General features: G+C 35.8%; 1 protein-coding gene across 1 annotated transcript in view; it reads left to right on the top strand.

The window, feature by feature from the left end:
- The window catches only part of PSMD14 (proteasome 26S subunit, non-ATPase 14), a 74173-nt gene that overhangs the window by 43663 nt on the left and 12937 nt on the right, over window positions 1–17573 (top strand). Inside the window, exons 4-7 of the mRNA XM_006267843.4 lie at window positions 331–402; window positions 778–897; window positions 2668–2738; window positions 3764–3914. Coding sequence (XP_006267905.1) covers window positions 331–402; window positions 778–897; window positions 2668–2738; window positions 3764–3914 — 414 coding nt within the window. The remainder of the gene's footprint in view (window positions 1–330; window positions 403–777; window positions 898–2667; window positions 2739–3763; window positions 3915–17573) is intronic.

Here is a 17573-nt window from a genome sequence, read left to right as displayed (position 1 = left end):
GACTCATAGCCTAACAGGTGTGCGCCCTGCAGTATTGGTTATTTTATTTGACTGATTCTGTCTAGCTAATTTAGATTATTGAGCATTGATTTTGACTAGATAGACTAGATAATTTCCATTGGATGACGATTGGTTTGTGTGGAAAATTGTTATATGGAAATGATACTTCATTGTAAGTTCTGCAACCCATGGATTCACTGCATATAGCAGCATGTTTATGCCCACATTATTTTTAAAGTTTTACACTATTTTGCAAAATACAACAAATAATTGGAAAATGAGGCATAATAAATATGGAGGGAAAAGTCCTTAATTTATTCTCTTTCATAGGGGCCACCTACGGATGCTCCTGCCGTGGACACAGCAGAACAGGTTTATATATCTTCCCTCGCATTGCTGAAAGTAAGTAGTTGTACACATTTATTGTAAATGGCACTGTGGCTACAACAGGGCATTACATCTGTGATCATCCAAAAAGTGAAGTTGTTGTTTAAGGTCAGTGGAGCTGACTACTTAGTTTTTGATAAGATTATGTTTTTTTTTTTAATTAAATCTATTCTTCAGTCTTATTTAAGTACTTCACTTATTTAAATGGTTTATGATTTTTTTGTATTTATAATTCTTAGCACATTTACAGTGCATTATATTCTCAAATCACATTATGAGCTGTCAACTAATGAAAAAAATAAAACTAAGGCTTGCAATAGAAGCAGAAAAAAAAATTCCCAGGCAAACCTGTAAACTACATCTATGTTATAACTTTGGTCTCATTTCCAGATGTTGAAACATGGCCGTGCTGGTGTCCCTATGGAAGTTATGGGTCTGATGCTTGGCGAATTTGTTGATGATTATACTGTGAGAGTGATTGATGTGTTTGCTATGCCACAGTCAGGAACGGTGAGCCTTTTACAGTAGGAATTAGAAAGGAAATCTTATTTAATGTGGCAAAAACTGTTATGCGTGGAAGTGTCCTGTTTTCCCCCTCCCCCCCCCTTTTCCCCCCAGTTTTCTTCCATTACCCCTTATAAGATGCAAGAAAATGCTAATTAGACATTTGGGTTATACCCATCTTTGCTTACCTAAAGTTTATGAATAGATAATGTTAAACCCTTAAACCACTTCATATTCTTTTCAATGAATTTATGGCATGTGCATGGTCTTTAGGAGAGACTTACTTAGGGGTGGGCAATTATTTCAGGCAGAGGGCCACTTACTGAGTTTTGCAAAGCCATCGAGGGCTTCATGACAGGCAGTCGGGGCAGATAAGTATTAATTTTCTAAATTTTTTAGGGGCCCCACAGGCCAGATAGAATGGCTTGGCAGGCTACATTTTGCCCACCCCTGGACTAACTGGATCTTCTATAGGGATAGAAGCACAGTGTACAGAACTCATAGATGGTTAACATCAGCACCTTTGTATATGAAACTGTAGCACTGGGAGAAATATTATGGTCCAGTTATGAACCCTAGAAAAGAGGAGTTTGATGAAAATGATGTCATGCCCTTGACTGTATTATTACCACTGAAACTGAATTTGAATCTACTGTTTGTGGCAGAGTTTATACTCCAGTGGAATTATTTTTAGATGATATTTTTATAATATTGAAGGGTGAATGTTTTAAAACACTGTCTGGCAAAATTTCAGAGCTGTGGGCTAGAACGTTAACAGCTTTGGGCTCGGGCCTGAGGTGAACCATTGTTCTGACCTGGCCACCACTGCTGCTTTTCCTGCCACCACTTTTCCTTACACTCTGCCTGCAGCTGTGGTGCAACTCCCTGCATTTGGCCCTGGTGTGGGTACATGCAAAGCCCCATGGCACCAAAGCTTGCTGGCTCTGTGGGCTGGATCCAGCCTGCAAGCCATATGTTGCTGAATTCATTTAAAAATACTCAATTTTTAAAAAATTGAATTTAATGAAAAAAGAAAGGAATATCTTTTGAGGGTGATGAACAGAGATTAGGGTTTGGAATTTATAGTGGCTCTGTGTAGTTCAAGTGAAATATTGCTTTTAAGGGGACAGTAACTGTTAAGATCATATGTTACTGAACTATTAGATTTTTTCCCTCTTTTTTTCTTCAGTTTATTCTATACATTTGCCAACATGGTGAGTGTGGTCAGTTTCACTGGGGGGGGGGGGTGTTGATGATAGAGACCTTTCCTGGGTTTTGCAAGTGGCTATTTATCCCTAACAGCAACAGTGGAGCTCAAATTGACCTGGCAGGAAACAGGTCAGTTTGTACAGAACAAAAAAAACAGAAGAGAAACAATCATGAGTGTTGCTGTACATGCTGGCTGATGTTGGTAACCTAAAAAAGTATTCTGAACAGAAGATCAGAAAATTTGTAGCATTTTTAGAGGGACTGTACAAATAGATGCATTTATAAACTCGTAAGTCTATTTAAAGATGGCCTATTAAAATAGTCTTGCTTAAAATTTAGAGAATTTCAAAAGTAGTCTGTTTCCCCTTAAAAGTAATAAAGAGTAGTAAAAAATAAAGAATAGTTAAAAAAAAAAAAAAGTCTTTATTAGTGAGGCTGTTAAATCACTTTGTGTTAGATTTTTTTTTTTTTTTTTTTGAAAGCAGTAAGATGTTTTTGGTATGCATGTTTATATTTTGAAATAATTTATATGTGAATTCACTAATACTGTCTGTCTTCCCAAATCAGGGAGTCAGTGTAGAGGCAGTTGATCCAGTATTTCAAGCCAAAATGTTGGATATGCTGAAACAGACAGGAAGGTAAGTAACTGTTTTAAAGCAACATCTGAAGTTAGTGATGCTTTGTGCATGTTGCTTAGCCTGCATTATTCCTCCTCCTTCCTTCAAGTCCTGTTATCCAATGGGATGTTATCACTGCTGAAATAGATGTAATTGACCTAGAGTTGTGACTAATTTATTGCAGCCCAGTCATGTCTTCCCTTGAAGTGCAGGAGACAGACTTTGTATGCAGATCAGTGGAATATGCTTCCATCCCTGATTATCATATAATAGTCTGGGGTTGGAATGTTGCTCTACTTGAAATATGAAGCTGCTAGAGAATGGTATTTTATAAGAAATAATGTTACTGTTTGTATTTGTAAAATTATAAAAACATCATAAGTTTATTTACAAGCATGTGGTTACTCTTTGTAGGTAAAAGAAAGGAAAAAAATACTTGATAAAAGGCGTCCTAGCGTTTAAACAAATTTTTGTTATTTAACTCTACCTCTCAACAGTTGTCATCTGCTTGCACAAATTCTTTTACTGTGGAAAAAACTTCAAAATTAATGTTAGCAAAAGGCTCAGCAGCTGAACAGAACAGTGCAAATTGCTTTTTGACTGAGTTCCTAGTTCTACTGCTGGTTTAATTGATATTTAATCCTTTCCCACCGTTGGTTCCCGTCGTCCATGTCTGAAATGGACTTTCTGCCGTGAAAATTCAACTCTTGACGCCAAGGAGTTAAAGAGTAGATATTTACTCAAGTGCTGAAAGGGTAAAAACTGGTTCAGGGAAGGTGTGGTAACAGGGTGAAAAACTGAAAGCATGATCTACCACTGCTAATGTGCATCCCTTAATGATAGCACTCCTTTGTCTCACTTATTCATGTCCATGTTTTCACCATACTATGGTAAGTAATTTAAATATTTCTAATGGTGCTTGTTTCACACCCATGTGTTTCATCTTTTGTCCTAATTTATACCCTGTTTCTTCAGTGTTTCTTCTCATAGCCTATGTTTCTGTTGCTAGTACTGTTAGGAGTCTCAGAATGCCGTCTTTGTTTCAGGCCAGAGATGGTTGTTGGTTGGTATCATAGTCACCCTGGCTTTGGCTGTTGGCTGTCTGGTGTGGATATCAATACTCAACAGAGCTTTGAAGCCCTATCAGAAAGAGCAGTAGCTGTGGTGGTGGATCCTATCCAGAGTGTAAAAGGAAAGGTACAGTTGGTTTTTATTTATTTATTTTTTTTATTTACTAAAAAAAGATTTGAAGTTGAAACACAATGAAATACATAGTAGGTCTTGAATTTTGGGCACACATTTAACAAAACTGTTTACAATTCTCTCAGGATATAAATGAATTGAAATCTGCTCTTCTTGACTGAGCCATATTATATTGAGCTATCTTATATATTTGCAATAATCAGTTCTCACTCTGATTAGCTGTTCAACACCCATTCAACCAGTTGAGCTTTTTCTAACTAAACAGACTAAAATATGTATATGCTGTGTACTAGATCATCTGAGATATTAAATTTTGGGTGTGTTGCTAAACCTTCTTAATAGCAAATTGGGATGAGTCCAGTCCCTTGCACAAGTAACAATAGTGATGCATTTTGTAGGCATTGAACATGATGGTTTCTGATGTTATCTGCATTCCAAATCTTTTAGACAATAAAAAGTTTGCCAAAGTCTTGGTTTAAACCATTCACATTTTTGAGTAAGGGTGGCAGATGAATGATTAAGTATGTTAAATGATTATGAAAAGAGATTAACTTGCAAAGCATATTGGGTTATAGTTGTCCTTTGTTGAAATCTCTTTTGTTCTTGTTTAGTTCTCTTTTTATTTCTTTCTAGCCCCATATGCCATTTTCCTATTTCCTGCCTCATGACAGCAGGGAGCAGCTCTATTATCACCTTCACAGAGCTGTCTGCAAATGTGAGAGGCAATTCGATTTTGCTCAACCACAGGGAGAGTGGATTAGAAAAAACTACAGAACGTACAGAAATTGGCTAGGTGGTTACTGCTTTAAAATACTGCTGAGGTGTTTTGTTTGAGCATGCACTTCCATTGTACTGTAGAATAATTATTAAAATAAATCATAATATATATGTATGACATTAATATAATTTTATAAATAGTACTTAAGTTTTTATAAATATTAGTTTGTCTTATCTGAAAGGCAATAGTTTACTTATGGCAGATTATATTAATCCTCCAACTAAGGCAAATGTTTCCATAATTTCAGAATGTTCATCTATTAAAATATTATAGTTGAACTTTCTGATAGCACATTATTCTGTCAGATCAGATTTCCTAATTTGTTCTCCTTATTCTGGCTTCATTTACCAAAGCAAAAATTGTCTCTATTTTTATTAAAAAAAACAGAATAAGCCATTTAGCAGTACATTTTGGTATTCTAGAAGCTAGTAAAACAGAATTAAATTGATTGAAATGTCTATAAATACCTGATTGTGTAATTGATGTATGGAAGGGGGGAGTGAAGTATTTTTTTTTTAAAGTGTTCTGGTAACATACTTAGTAATGCCGCCTTTTGTTTTGTTTTATTTTTTTTTCCTCTGATGAAAATAAGGAAAGACTGCTTTTTATTGAGTCTATAGCAAATACAATCTGGATTGTATTACTACTGCATTTTAAATTACATATGTATCTATATTAAAATAATTGGTAAAAGCCTAGTATTATCTTGACAATAGATCACACTCATCCTGCTGGACTTGTTAGTACCAAGTATATGATTTACCTCTTTTTTTTTTTTTACCTATGCTTGTGAATATCCTCTTTGGGGAACAACTAACCTTTGACTTTTTCTGCTTGGTTTTTCTGTTCTTTAGTAGGAACAGATTCATAAAGTCTGGAGTTTTTTGTTGAACATAAACATTTGTTTTGATCATTACTTTTCTCCTGACATTGTCAGCTTCTGTGGGGTTTTTTTCTTTATTACAAATCTTGCAATGTGTTCTTGTTCTTGTTGTTTCTTCCCTTAAAGCTCCAGCTCCTGGAGTCAAATGACCAAATGAAAATCCCTACTTTCATATTTTTTAAAAACGAGTAAGTTTCCTGATTGCAGCAAAAGAGCTCAAAAAGTACACCTTTGAAACATGACACTGGAAGTAAATAAAGGAAATCCCACAGTTACTTTTGATTTGCCAATTCTGATTTTTGGTGGCCTGACTCATAATTCTGTATGTTTTATGCTTTAATTAAAAGGATACTCTAAGAAAGGGAAACACTTTACAGCTTGTTTTCTGGTCTGTACTAGATGCACTGCTAGTCTAGCTAGTACAGTAGACCAGGAAGTGCTGCTCACGTGGTGTTACCTTTTACTGACAAAACTGCACTACCTTATTTCTGTCTCCCACCTCCATCACAGCAAAAGAAGCTATACTGGCAAAAGCACAGTTTTGCTGGTGTAACAGCCGCTACACCAGGGGGGCTTTTGCTGGCACAGCTATGTCAGTCGGAGATCACACCTCCTTGTATCTTTTACCAACAAAGCTATGCTGGCAAAAGATTGTGGTGTATACCTGGCCTGAAAGAGCTTCGAAAGCTGAACTGTGGTTTCTCTATTTTAATACAAGGGTACATTTTGACTAAGATTAAAGTAATTACAAATAACACAATGACTAATACTTTAACTAGCCTATCTTTAAACCTTTGTGTAGATGGGGCAAGCTGGTTGAAGTAAATCTTAATGTGGAGCCCTGGTTCACCTTGATGAGCTACCCTGTTAAAATACAGCCTGTCCTGTGTACACTTATATTTTAAAACATGTTAGCTAATGTTCTTAAAGCAACAGGTTATCTGAATCTAGATTTACCTTTTGTAGTACCAGACAGCTGGCCTAATTAAGACATTTATCTCACTGCCAAGTTAAGCATGAGAATGCATATAAGGCTCAGCAGTTGAAGGCAGACATTTTTCCAAGAGTTGATATAGCACTTAAAACTAAAGAAAATCATGGTGCTTTGGATATCTTTGGAAGTAGCAAATAGTTATACTTATGAGTATGGCTTAAATGGGCTGATTCATAACGTTTCCAAGGAGCAGTAGAGTAGTATACTTGATGTGATTCTTCAGTGTGGAAGTTAGACCTGAGAAACCAACCAAAGTCTTGTTAGTTTTACTCTGCTTCTGTTTGGGACTAGCAGCAGTGCTATTGGGATTGCCTGTTTGCAGGCTCCAGGAAACAAAAAGTATGATGATGCCGTTAAGCTATTTTGCTTGCACTTAAAACCAGATCCTAGTCTACCCATTGGACATCTATGTGCACTTTGGTGCTTAAATGTGATTCTATTCCACTGTGTTTTGGGCCCTGAAAGTATATTAATGCATCTCCTGTGTAACATCATCTGACACTTGAGACCTGAGTCAAATTCAGAAAGGAGGAGGGCCCAGCCACCTTTTTTGTATCCACAGTTTTTCAGGGTGGGAAAGGATCAGTTAAGTTCACTTACATACCTAAGAGGTAGAACAGAATCTGGCCCTTAGTATTTTGAAATGGATATTTCAGTTCCACAAAACTTGATGGCATGGGTCTCCACTTCAACTAAAGAAAGTTTTCTCACTAGTGAGATGTAGTGCTGACCTCTTTTTGCCTCACTTTGGCCTCTCCAGCTCATCAGTGTTATCCATAGGTACAGTGGGCCAATTTTATAGGTCCATAAGTAACAATCTAAATCTTTTTATCCATATTCTTAACTGTGTGCCAGCATTTCCTATGTATAGGTTAATGATACACCAACTGTCCATAAAACTGTAACTCCCATCAAATACAGGGGTATCATAATAATATCAGCAACAATAATGAAACTTGGGTTGATTAGTTATCAGTACCACAATCCAGAGAATAAAAGAAAAATAAGCTTGATTTTACTTGTAGGGATTAAATTACTTTAAAACTAAATTTATTCCAGTCAGTTAGGAACTTGACTAGGTTGTAGAAGACAGTGACTCTAATTCCAGTTCTTGTTATTAATTTGCATCCTGAACTTTATCACATAACCTCTCATGTATGTATCAGTATATTATTCAGTAATGTATACATACCTTTGAAACCATGATGCCAGTGTCTAGTATATTGTGATAGATTATTTTAGTAAGGCTCTGTCAAAATAACTTCTGGAAAATATTTGTAATCATGTAGCAAAAACAACTTGGGTAATCTATATGTATTTTCAGGAGGGATGACTTTTCTTTGTTTTTGTATATTTTATTCTGTGTGCTAATCTTGTGACATGTCAGCAGACGTAAAGTTATCATTGACCTTAAACTCAAACTACATACTGTTCATTCTGAAATTATTTTAGGATAATTTTGGAAGGTACTGAAATCGTTATGTCTTTCTCATTAAGAGATCTAAGGAGGGATATTGCATTTGGTGTTAAAACAATGTTTTAGAGATCCTGGAAACTGCAGTTGGGATGTTAGCTTGAAAATTAGAATTAATTTTCTGAAAACTCTTCATTCAAGCAGTTTCTCTCCAAAGAAACTCTGAATTGCTTATTTCTGTCATGGTTTATGGATTCTCATCCTACCTGTGAAAGTGGTCAGGTACATTCTATTGTTTTTTTTTTAAGCAGAGAATTAAGAAATGAGATTTCTTTTGTAATTCCCATTATAATAGCCCCTAAAGGTGTCAGTCTAGCCTCAGTGGCCAGTTGTAGTAGATACTAAGAAAACACAAGTCTTTTCTCTAAATTGAGAGTTGTTAAGTGAAACTTTTATTATAATCATATTGCAGATGAAAAACCGAGGAACAGGGAGATTAAATGAAGATTGGGTCAGAGCTGGAAACCAAACCCAGATTTCCTAAATTCCAATCCAGAATTTTTAACCACAAGGTCTATATGAACATACTACTTCTTTTTGTCACAGGCTTAGGTGTGTTTAGGTTTCAGTTTAGGATGATAAACCAAACAGCAGCAACTTTAGGAAAACACTGGATCAACTATTATCATTTAGAATTTTGTTGGCTTGCTTCATCCTATTTTTAATTCTTCCCGCACCAAGGAGATATATTCACTAAGTATAGTTGAGATGATTTATTAAGGCATTGAATAAGGAACTAAAATTCTACATAAGCATTGATAATATATCATCCTTGCAATCGCAACTCCGTCTGTCATGTGCTGAATGATCTCCCTCTCTTTGTGGCAGTCTCTCCTTAAGGCACATTTCTTCTATGAAGCCTTGGAATTCTGATTCTCCTTCAGATATAAGTACCACTTCCAGATCTAGACTTCAGTCTGTCCTGCATGACTTACATTTTCTTTTATTTGTTTAGGTTTTAAACTCTGAGGAGGAGGGATTGTCATCCTTTGAACAGTGCTAAATATACATGTCCACTCTTTTAGCATTGCTCTCTTCTACTGTATTCAAACTCCAAATGTTAAAAGACGATTTGCTTAATAAACACTTTTGACAACAGAAAAAGATAGCTGGATTGTGCTCTGAGACAGGTCTTTGTTGCAGATATTCATGGTCTGTAACCTAAATTTGGATTGCTTTGGAAGGAATTGGGAGGATTATCTGGTGATCAAAAGGTGTCAAGCCAAGGCTAGTCAAACAGATATTGGCTACTCTCTTTAGTATGTTAGAACTTCCCTCATTAGCCTCAGCGTTCTCCTTTACTATATTTAAAGCTTAAGTTAGTCTCCAACTTTTAGCCTTGCTTATTAGAATTTTCAAGTAGTTCCTGTATTCTTGTAGCTGAGAACCGGTGTCTGTGCCTTTCTCCTTTCGTTTGTTTGGATCATTCACACTGAAAAAGAAGAGAAGAGAATGAGTTTAAGAAGCCAGGGAAATATTGTTAAAATCACAAAAAATGGGTGAAAGGACAGATGTAATACCTGAAACTTGTATTTGAATATTTTTTTTTTTTTAAATCATACTTTGCAGTACATTTTTTAATTGCTTGAAACCATCTGAAAAGATTACTTTTAAAAATAAGACAAATTTATGTTTTTATGAAAGTAGATTGAAGAATGAATCTGTCCTATGCTCTAGGTACTTTAGATTGTATTTTAATGGTAATCTGGAATTACTAATCCTGCAGTTAGAGAGAATAGCAACCAACTAGGCAAAATTAAAAATAAAACTAGCAATTCTAATAAATTGGCTGCTGTGTAAGTCCCAAGGTTATTTGTTCTGAATTATTACACCAATACCATTAAACATGAAAATATTCTTCTTTTCTTTTTTAACATATGCTATCAATTGTTCTGTGCCAAGACCATGTATTCTTTTTGCAACATTTTATTATTAATATTTGACATGAGAAAATGTCTGTAGTCTGGTGTAAATGAAAAATTCTCAACTACTGTGCATTGTAAGAGTTCTGAAGCAGACATTATAATGCATTATTTTAGTAGAAACTATTCTATGATAGGATGGGAACCTTCTGTATATTTGTGCTGTACTTAGCACATTTTGCGTACCACAACAGAATTAATAATATTTTTGTTCTTTCCATTACATTGTTGCAAAGAAAAGATTCAGTATTTTTAATAGGAATGACATTGCTATGAGGACGTGTTTAATGGGCCTAAATCATTTCCCACGTGCAAAGTCGTTGAACTACTAATAACCCTTTTTCCTCCAACCTGAATTAAAGAGTTCTTGGATATTTTTTGGTGCATGTATAGGCTGAGGGAAAATAGAAAGGTGGGAGGAATAAATAAAAAATTCAAGAAAACTTGACTCTTGCGCCTTTTACTGCAGTTTTAGTGTGTGATTATTGAACACCCTGTAGTAAATCATCATAAGGACAAATTAGGCACGAGATTTTGGCTGCTTTTTGAATGTGACTCACTTCTACATTGTCAAATGATGAGAACTGAAATCTTAGAAATATGCTTCCCCAACATTGTTACACCAGTATGGCTCAACTCTGCCCCAGGGTGACCTCTCCTACAGGTCATTCTTCACCCCCCCCCCCCCCCAATCAACTGTTGACTGAATCTGGTGACACTGTCAACAAGAATGTCATTTGTGTGAGTGTTCTGTGATGTGGGCATCTGTCCTCTCAGAGCTTGAATGGGATTATAAATTCTTTTAACAGATAGTCAAATAACCACCATGTATCTGCAAATAGAGCAACTCTTAGTATTAACTGAAAGATGGATATAACTCAGTGACCTAAAGATGAGACATCCTTATCTGATCTCAACAAAATTTCATTCTTGAACTCAAATTTTCAGAACAAGGAAATTGTTATTTTTATACTAGCTTTGTTTTGATACAAGCAGGAAACTAATTACTGGTGAATGTAAGAGCATGGTCAATTTTTTTGTTCCATTTTAGAATCATACTTTCTGTAGGAGAGTTACTAAATTTACTCACATTATTCATGCACCTTTCCCAAAGAATTAGTCTTCTAAAATTGGGGTGCATGTCTTAAGAAGGGAAGCTTAATTTTTGCCCAGAATGGAAGCATGGAGATGCTATAAAATAATTCCTGCCCGCTACAAACAGCCACATGAATTGCAGTCAATTTAGGTGTGAAATGGTTAAAACTAGAGCTTTTGCCTAAGCAGGAACAGGAGGATGAGTGAACTGAAGGTTAGGCTCTATGCTGGCTGCCTGTAGCTGTAACTGGAAAGATCTCTTTTTTTTTTTTTTCATTCTGTCTTCCCAAAAACAAGGTGTATGTCTTATTTGGGGATGTGTGTGGTATGCAAGAAAATATGGTATTATCCTTGCATTATGATGCAGGTAGCTCTGTATTGATACTTCAGTTAAGACCAGTGTTTGTAAACATTAGGCATAACATGCAAATCATGTACCCGTTAACTTTCCATCACCCTGGTTTCATTTGAAAGCCAGCAGAATTTTATGCTAGTTACACTTTCCAAAGGACATTTTTGTGGCCCATGTGCTTTGAGTAAATAACTCTTTAAATTTCTGAATTGAATATTACAAAATGGAACATTACAGACCTTATTGTTAAAGTGAGTGTCAGTGTTCTGTAATTTTTTTGCAACACCATTTGGATTTTACCGTGCTCTAAATTAGGTGACAAATGTTTGCTTTGTAAACTGTTTTATAAGTTATTTTAGTTCATTCCCCTCCCTAAAACAAAAAAGCTCCAAGAAGACTTTTTGTTGAAAACTATTAAATGTTTAAATACCTTTTACCATGGTGAACGTCAAATAATCCATTTATCTTCATTAAGGCATATAGCTTTAAAACTTGTGGTTTTGCTGCTTGTGAGTTATGGATGCATGCCCTCACTTGTCAAGATAAATGTATTAAGACTGTAGTTCTCTCTTCTCCCAATATGGATATTCAAGTTGTACAGCACATTTGACCATAGCAAGCAATTCTCCAAGGATAAACAAAGAAAATGCACATACTCCTAGGAATCTCTTTTCCAGAGCTAAAACTGACATTTTATAAATAATTTCCAAGTTTCAAACTTCAAACTCACAATCACAGCATTTCAGTGATATGCATTTGGCATGAGTCAGTTTTAGTTCTTAGTGCTTTTCATTGGAAATGGCATAAAAAGTAAGATTTCTCTGAATTTTTTATGTTGTGGGCTTACAAGGGACAGAAGATGTTCTTCACTTGTGGTTGTCTAACAGTGCATGGCAGCATAAATAACGAAATGGTCATAAACCCCAGCTGCACTTCCAAGGTCACATGTTCCATTTAATATTTAAAGAATCTAGAAACAAACTAAGCAGTTGATAACAGGTCAGTTGCAGGTGATAAAAGATGTTTTAGATGGGACATTACTTCTTTTTCCACACCTGGCATAGCCACATTATATCTTTTGCAGAGTTTTTCTTATGCACTAGTAGGTTTGTTCATAAACATATGGCATAAACAATAAGTAGACTGTTTAATTTCAAGGCCACAGTATATTTTTAAAGATAGCCTCTGTATGTTATAGATTTTTGTCTCAAAAACGTTGATGTCACAGAAGTTTTAAATTGAAATAACAAGCCTGACAGACCTCTAACTAGCTTTATTATTTTATGTAGATTACCAGATAAAATACAGGTGTATTTTCATAAAAGGAGTAAGTAGACTTACTGTTACAAAGACTTAGGAATGACACATACAGTTCTAAAAGTATTATAGAAATAAGTTTGACCAAAAAATTGTTTGTTTTTTCATATGCCAGCACTGAGACAGTCCATCCTAAAGAAATGTGGAAGTACAGCACTTATTTTTATCTCTCTGGCTCTGTAAATTTAAGTCCTTGTATTAAATAGTATACACCTGATCAGTCTATTTGAACATGTATCTTTTAAATTGGTTATGGATGGAAGTGTTCATTTTAAAAAGCCTAGATAATCTAGAGATTTGCTTCTGTAACACAGTGGCATAGTAATGGATAAAATATGTGAAAGAAAAATATGTTGAATCATATTTGGTGGTGTTCCACACAAACAGCCAAAACATTATAAACTACTGTTGAGTTTAAAGATGCTTTGACTTTTGACTCTGTAGTCTTTGTTATTTGAACTCTATCGTAGGTTGTTGACCCTGTGGAATTGCTTGAAAAATATCATATAGTTATTGTTTTTTTAGATTATTATGGTTTTTGAAGCTAAGACAGATGTACAAAAAAGATGCAGTTTTTATTTTGTATTGGCAGCTTCCAAATATTTAGTATCTATTTCCAAGAGTTGCAATTAGTAAAGCATCCATGGTACTGAAATCCACACATCCCACAAGCTAATTATATTTGCAAGGTCAGATTGAATACATATTTTCAGAAAAATAAAGGGTTATATAAATGTGTCTTCTACTTGGCTGTTATATCACAGTTTGTTGATCTGGAGTATAATGTGTACAATTCACAAATTTGTCTGATAACAGAAAGTGGTGTGTGATTGTGTTTATTTTACTAACCAGTATATTCACAGCAATCACTTCCAAATATCTCTCCAGTAAAGATGTGTTAATTACAAAACAGACAAGGTCTTCTATTATATTAAAGCTACTAACAAGAAGACAGCAGGAATCACACATGTAAATAGCATCATCAACCCCTATTTTAGTCCTCTGTTTTGATCTGTGAGTTGCGCGTAGACCAAAGGTGCTATTAAAGACTCAGTATATGAAATAGGCAGCATTATATGAACAAAATTTATTCAACAAGAAAACAGACCTTTAACATGAATTTAACAAGCCTGAGAAATTATAAACTCTCATATGCTGCAGATTCATGCAGTGATAATAAACAAAAAAGGAAAGTAAGAGGTTTCCTTAAGCTAGCCAAACTGCTAATGGTTTTGTTATAAGCTGTCTGCTGTTGAAATGACCTCTGAAAAGTCTCGAGACACTTGTACTAGGAAGAATTAAATGGTCAGGATGGTGAAAGAGTTGCAGTATGGAAAAGTATTTTTATAATGTGCTGCCATCATAATCTAAAAAACATCCTACAACCATAGACTTGGACTCTTTTGCCCCTTTCTAGAAAGGGAGTTTTGCAGGGGGGTTTTGAACTGTTACTATTTTTGTTAATATAGTAAAAGATGCAGAGAGATGATTCAAGTGCAATGTAAACTAACAGTTTAGAACCACTGTAAATCCTGATCATTTAGAAAATCTGTGGAACTCTGAAAAATGTGGTTTTGCTTTGCTTTAATTAATCCTTGGGGGTTCTCTATTCAAATTACTGTGTCTAAAGTTTCCATTGTAAAATAGGATGTGACCATCTTGCTGTCATCTGATTGCATCATGCTGTACTTCAAAATACACAAACATAGAGAAAAGACTTCAGCTCGTATACACCTCCAAATGCTCACCAGGGCTTTTTCCTTGATTCTTACTGTGGCATAATTAACACCTAGTTCACCCATTGCTCATTAGTGCACTGGACATTAATGAGTCTATTTATTTTGATATGATGCTCTAAAGGAGGAACCGATTTGTTCTCACTGTGCAAAAAGCAATTAGAAGACTTCACAGAAATGAAAATGTAGGATATATTAATGTATTTATGCTTTTATTGCGTATTAGATCTAAATTTAGGTTGCAGGTTGTTGAGCATGTTAGTTTCCTTAAGACAGTTGCTATAGTGATTGCAGTGAATTCCTTTAATCTTAGTGTAGTTAAAGTATTTAGTTTTTACTGGTTTTCATAAAGCAAGCAAGAAAAAGAAAAATGTCATTCAATTTATTTTTTGTTTCCTATCTAGATTAGAGAGCGAGAGCAAGCATTTGTATCCTTGTTGTCTCAGTATATAATCACTGTGATTTCAGGATTTCCTGTTGTAGCTAAAATAGTGAGCTAACAATTCAGCAGATATTTTCATTTTCTTTCTCCAAAGTTTCACATACAGAGTCCTCAAGACTTACTCATGCAGGTAGTGCCACCTGAATAATAGAACCCACTTCAAGGAATCAAGGTTGCCAGGCTAGACTCATGTTCAGTGTAGTTGAAATATTTGAGCAGCAAATTGTCCAGGATCTGTTGACCAGAAAGGTATTCAAATGTGACATTGTGGCCACCCTAAAATGTTTGATTTGTTATCAGACTAATATTACAAAGCCTAATAGCTAAACTGCTTTTAGTCTTTCCTTTCAGAAACTTGGCTTAAAAAATTTACATCATACCAAAGTATTGGAACAACTGGAGAGTCAAAAATGCTGTTTCATTCTTGGATAGGCTCCATAATTTCTAGTGGAGCAGTCATTTAAACTCCAGTCTAGGAGCGTAGCCATTAGTAAGTTAAATTATGATGATGCACCTTGTGGTTATGGTATCCTGCCAAGTTAATGCATCTTGCTCCTCAGGGTAAATTTTTATTTGCTTGATTTTTTTTTTTCTATCTAGCAGTCTCTGGAGGACTAAATTGTGGGTTTTTTGCTTTGCTTTACTTTTTTTATTTATACTCCTCAGTTGTTATGGTTGGGCATTTGCAGGTGTTCATAAATTAGAACATCTGGCTAAAATGGAATTTCAGTAGTTAGAAAATTGATAAGATATACTTTGTACACAACAAACTAGTTATAAAATAGCACAAGCTTAAGTAATATTTGCTGAGTAAAATCTTTCTTAATGTTTTAATATTAAAATAGACTGAAGAGATGTGTAGAAACTTTTAGTGGGATTATTGTTTTACAGATTAATTAAATGTAATCTCTTTTTGAAGTATTTAAATAAATTATGTTCCTTTCATTAAGTGTGTGTGTGTGTGTGTGTGGGTAAATTATTCCAGGTCACATTGGAAAGGAGACTATTGATTGCATGTTTCTACAAGGTACTTGTCACCACGCTGTCTGATTTATATTGGGTCCTTAATACTTTTCCACATATACTTTCTGTGTGCTGCTTTAAAATGTGAGATGGAGAAAGATCCTGCCCGTCAGTCAAAAGTCAGGGATTGTATGTACATCAGTACATTCCAGTTACTTAGTGGAATGAGTGAGTTATAATTTTCCTTTTTTAAAATAGCTGCTTATTTAATGAGCTTCGTAACTGTACTTTGTACTGTTCATGCCTAAAGGAAGATATGGACCCCTACCCTTTATATACATGCAGAAGTAAAAAGAATAAATTCCTTGATGTGAATAAAAATATCTTCTGTTTTTGTATTTAAGTCTTGGATACTTGCTTCCAGCACAGAAATAAGCATGATTTTGTGTAAAGTGCAACGATAGCTTCTTTGACATGCACAACAGGCAAGAACAGTTAGGCTGATTTAGTTTAAGATTTGACAAGCAGTTTTTAAATTTCCGTACTGATACCAGCTAATTCATTTCTAATTTCTCTCTGTACCCTTCAATCTTATTTGCATTGCACCCCCAGACAGGTGAATTTATGGTCAGTAACTTATGGTCAGTAATAATATTTGTATAAATTAAAGGGAAATATTGAATTGGTGAGAATAAATTAGTTTGCCATATTTCCTTTTATTATTCCAGTATGGACAATACTTGTATTCCTGCTTGTTCAAGAAGCAGCGATTTTAAAACACTAGGAGGTTTAACTTCTTAATATGTTAGATGGATGACCATAGTGCATAATGCCAGGTAGGTACTGTTTTAGAGTGGGAAAAATACCCTAATTGCAATGGAAATTGAACAGATGTTTTCAATGAAAGTTTTAAAATCCTCTGACATATTAACCTATTTTAAGAATATGACAGGATTGCAGTCTAAGCATAAGGCCTCAACACCTCACATTCATGCAGACAAATGGCTTAATCTGTGTACACCTCTTGACTTCAATAGGGTTTTGATCTTGCACAGGATTTCATGTATCCACGTCTGGCTGTAGGATCAGAACCTAAATAAATAAGCTTAGCTTGTAGCAATGAATGATGGATAGAGGTAATGAGCAGTTTTAGGACATGACTGTAGTGTGTTCTCAGCTGTCTCACTGCAACTGGGACCAAAATGATTGTTTTATTTAGGGGTGCACTGATAAAGATTTTGGGAGCCGATACCGATAGCTGATTTTTAAGGAGGCGTATCGGCTGATACTGATCCGATTTCTGATACAGCTGTGTGCAGCTGGTAAGTCTGTTGTGGTGGGCAGGGAAGGGGTGTGGGGTTGGTCAGATCAAGGCCCCTGTGGTGAGGATGGGAGTGGGATAAGGGCTGGTGGGGTGGGGTGGGGCGTAGAACAGAGCTGCTGCTCGTGGGGTGTGCCCCCAGATGTGCACGGAGGGGGCAGGGTGGGCTGGGGCTGCACTCCTAGCATGTGGGGGCTGCACTTGGGGCACGCAGCAGCAGCGCTGGGAGGGGAGTCTAGTGGGAGGGCTACGGGGAAATTTGGGGTGGCTGCAGCTGCCCCCATGTGCCGGGAGCACAACTCTGAGCACGGCCCCAGAGCCCCAAGCGCAGCGCCTATGCTCTGGGAAAAGCTTGGCACAGCCCTGGCCCCAGCCT

The sequence above is a fragment of the Alligator mississippiensis genome, chromosome 4, assembly GCF_030867095.1.
Source record: "Alligator mississippiensis isolate rAllMis1 chromosome 4, rAllMis1, whole genome shotgun sequence".
Classification (NCBI taxonomy): Eukaryota; Metazoa; Chordata; order Crocodylia; family Alligatoridae; genus Alligator; species Alligator mississippiensis.
The sequence above is the reverse complement of the archived record's forward strand: the minus strand, read 5'-3'. Positions and strand labels throughout refer to the sequence as shown.